Source organism: Mytilus californianus, unplaced genomic scaffold (assembly GCF_021869535.1).
Source record: "Mytilus californianus isolate M0D057914Y unplaced genomic scaffold, xbMytCali1.0.p SCAF_2, whole genome shotgun sequence".
NCBI classification, from domain to species: Eukaryota; Metazoa; Mollusca; class Bivalvia; order Mytilida; family Mytilidae; genus Mytilus; species Mytilus californianus.
In genome coordinates, this window is record NW_026262668.1 from 21,852,482 (window position 1) to 21,855,936 (window position 3,455).

The 3,455-nt window shown below is 31.4% G+C and overlaps 1 protein-coding gene across 1 annotated transcript in view; it reads right to left on the reverse strand.

The window, feature by feature from the left end:
• Nucleotides 1-328: 328 nt before the first annotated feature.
• The window catches only part of LOC127729493 (28S ribosomal protein S2, mitochondrial-like), a 37,999-nt gene continuing 34,872 nt past the window's right edge, over nucleotides 329-3,455 (reverse strand). Inside the window, exon 3 of the mRNA XM_052237333.1 lies at nucleotides 329-1,032. Within this exon, the coding sequence (XP_052093293.1) occupies nucleotides 368-1,032 (665 nt within the window). The 3' untranslated portion in view covers nucleotides 329-367. The remainder of the gene's footprint in view (nucleotides 1,033-3,455) is intronic.

Below are 3,455 nucleotides of genomic sequence, written 5' to 3' on the forward strand. Positions count from 1 at the left end.
AATGGACAAAGCATATTGACACTATTATGACTATAGTTCAAAACAAGTTGCAGTTCTTAGAAAGCTATAATTTATTGAAATTTAGTAATAGAAAATGGCTTCAAAATCTATATCTCATATTTAAAATACCCCTCTTAAAATACTGTTTCAAGAAATTTAATACCAGTGATGGAAGCAGTTCTTCTGCTGCCGATTCTCCCAGCACTTGAAAAAGTCCTGCTTGAAGAATTGTATCTAGTTTAAGCATTTACTCTAGCTTCCATTCTACTGGAAGAAACCTGCTTATAATTCACCCAATACCATGATTAAATAAAACAATTAACATGACTAAGATCCACTACAATAACCTTTTATTTATCAATGCTATCTAGTTTTTCACATTATTTTTCTGTTTCTCTGCTTTGGCTCTGGCTGCTTTACCTTTGAGGATAGCTTGTTTAAACAGTCTACAGTATAGCTGAACAGTAGCTGGTGTATCATCATTCCCTGGTACAGGGAATGTTATAAGGCGAGGATCACAGTCAGAGTCCACAATACCTATAGTAGGTATGCACAATTTAGCACTTTCACTGACTACCTGATGTTGTTCCACTGTAGTGTCTTTAGTATTAAATATAACACAAAGGTCGGGTATTCTTATCTCACTACGATAATGTCGGACCGAATTAGTAAACAGATTTTCCTGCCATTTACGACAGTGGCTATACTCTCCACATTCCTTAGCTGTTTGTTCAATCAGATGCATGTTTTGTAGATTTCTACTTAAAAATAGAATAACACCTTTCCTGTAAGCAATATGAGCCATGAAATTTAATGCATCGTGGAGCAATGGTAAAGTTTGGTCTAAATCGAAAATATCAACTTCAAGTCGTGATCCAAACAAATAATCTGTCATGTATTCATTTCTACATCCTGATTTGTGACCAAAATGAACTCTGGCATCAAATAAATCATGTAAGGTAACCATATTCTTTACTTCAAAGAAATCTGGACTTGTCAACGCTTGATCCTCAAAGTCATCAAAAGGGTATTCTGTAAAATAAAGACTTTGATATTCAATTCATCTGAAATTCACCTTCAACATGCTTTAAGTTCTCACAAATATTCTATAAGTTAAAAAAAACTTCCTAGTTTTAATCAGGAAAGAATCAGAACTACTGAAAACTTAATCAGCAAAGAATCTGGATTACACAAACTCAATCCCAAATTATTAAAAAGGCATTCTGTAAAATGAAAAAAATTGACAAGTCTAAATCAACAACAATTTTCTTTTAAATATCTTACAACTACTGTACATTGATAAACTAGAGGCTCTAAAGAGCCTGTGTCGCTCACCTTGGTCTATGTGCATATTAAACAAAGGACACAGATGGATTCATGACAAAATTGTGTTTTGGTGATGGTGATGTGTTTGTAGATCTTACTTTACTGAACATTCTTGCTGCTTACAATTATCTCTATCTATAATGAACTTGGCCCAGTCAAGTTACAGTGGAAAATATTTTGTAAAAATTTACAAAAATTTACAAAATTTATGAAAATTGTAAAAAATTGACTATAAACAGTCAGGGATATAACCCTATAGAGTTATTACAGGAAATAACCAATGCATGTTATTGTGGAAAAATTACAAGAGTTATCCCTCTTGTATAGTTACATTTTGAAATAACACCCATGTGTTATTGTGGTACTGTTAGTAAAAAAAATAATTAACAGATAAGGATGTTTAATCAGTTTGGATTATCTCCCTTAAAGTTGGGATAACATGTGATGGTTATTATTCACAGTAACTTGCATCTGTTACTACATGATTTAATTTACCACTTTTCATGTATGGGATACAATTATCTGAATTATATAATTATTTTTCCATGTAACAAAAAAATATACTTGGCTTTACCCTAACTAATCAACATGATCAAGTTCATAACCCTTAAAAGTATTTGAAAAGTAGTAGTTATAGGAAAACGATCATTCATCAAAACAGCGGTAAATCTGGACATTATTTGACTGCCATCTAAACTTTATCATGTTTATTTTAATTCACAGAGACAACAATGTTTATTATTGCAGATCATGCTTTTTCATGATATAACACATAGGTGTTATCTCAGTGTTTGAATAATCTTATCTAAATCACTAAGATACTATTTCATGTGTTATTGCAGAAAAATAAACTGTTGTGTGGGTATCTCTTGTGGTTTTTCTTTAAACTCTGAAAAACTGGAAATATTTGACCGCCATCTAAACTTTTATTCAAATATTTTTATTCAAATCACTGAGACAACACATGTGTGTTATTGCATATCATGCTATTTCATAACATGACACACATGTGTTATCTCAGTGTTTGAATAATCTTATCTAAATCACTCAGATAACACCTGTGTGTTATTGCATGTGAAACCAATTCATTCTCAGTGTTTGAATAATCTTATCTAAATCACTGAGATAACACCTGTGTGTTATTGCATGTCAAACTATTTCATTCTCAGTGTTTGCATATTATCTAAATCACTGAAATAACACCTGTGTGTTATTGCATGTCAAACTATTTCATTCTCAGTGTTTGAATAATATTATCTAAATCACTGAGATAACACCTGTGTGTTATTACATGTCAAACTATTTCATTCTCAGTGTTTGAATAATCTTATCTAAATCACTGAGATAACACCTGTGTGTTATTGCATGTCAAACTATTTCATTCTCAGTGTTTGAATAATCTTATCTAAATCACTGAGATAACACATGTGTGTTATTGCATGTCAAACTATTTCATGACATAATCCACATGTGTTATTGCAGAATAATAAACTGTTGGGTGGGCATCTCTTGCGTATTTTTAAAAAACTCTAAAAATGATATTTTTCTCTTGGGTAACTATTGTTCGTGATTTTTCTAGACGAAAAATAAGACAGCTGTTAATACATGTAATAGTTAATGCTGAACCTGTGATAAAACTTTTACTTTAGCTGCTGATTTTAGGGTGAAGGTTGGCACACATTAAACATGTTAAAACTTAATGCATATTTTATATGCACTGACCCTACTACAGATAATCAGCCAGTCAAGACTGTTAAAACACCATCAATGATTATGTTAGCAAAGGCTCTGTGATAAAAACCTATAATTATTAACTTTTTATACATAGTGACTTGAATGATTTCTCATTGGCACTCATACCACATCTTTTTATTTGTATATATACTTACTTAAAATGTCAAACATCTCCATTAGTAAGTCACTCAGGCAAAATCCACCTATATATCAATTGCCCTTTAACCTTATGCATGTTATCATGCTTATGATTTTTATTTTACCCTAAAATCAATAAATTCCCAGCAGGCAATATTATGAATATGGGTATGTGTGTTCCAAGATTTAGATATTCTTGTTGTCATGGTTGTAGTTAGGTTCTTACAATGTCTGAGGTAATAATAGAAAACATACAA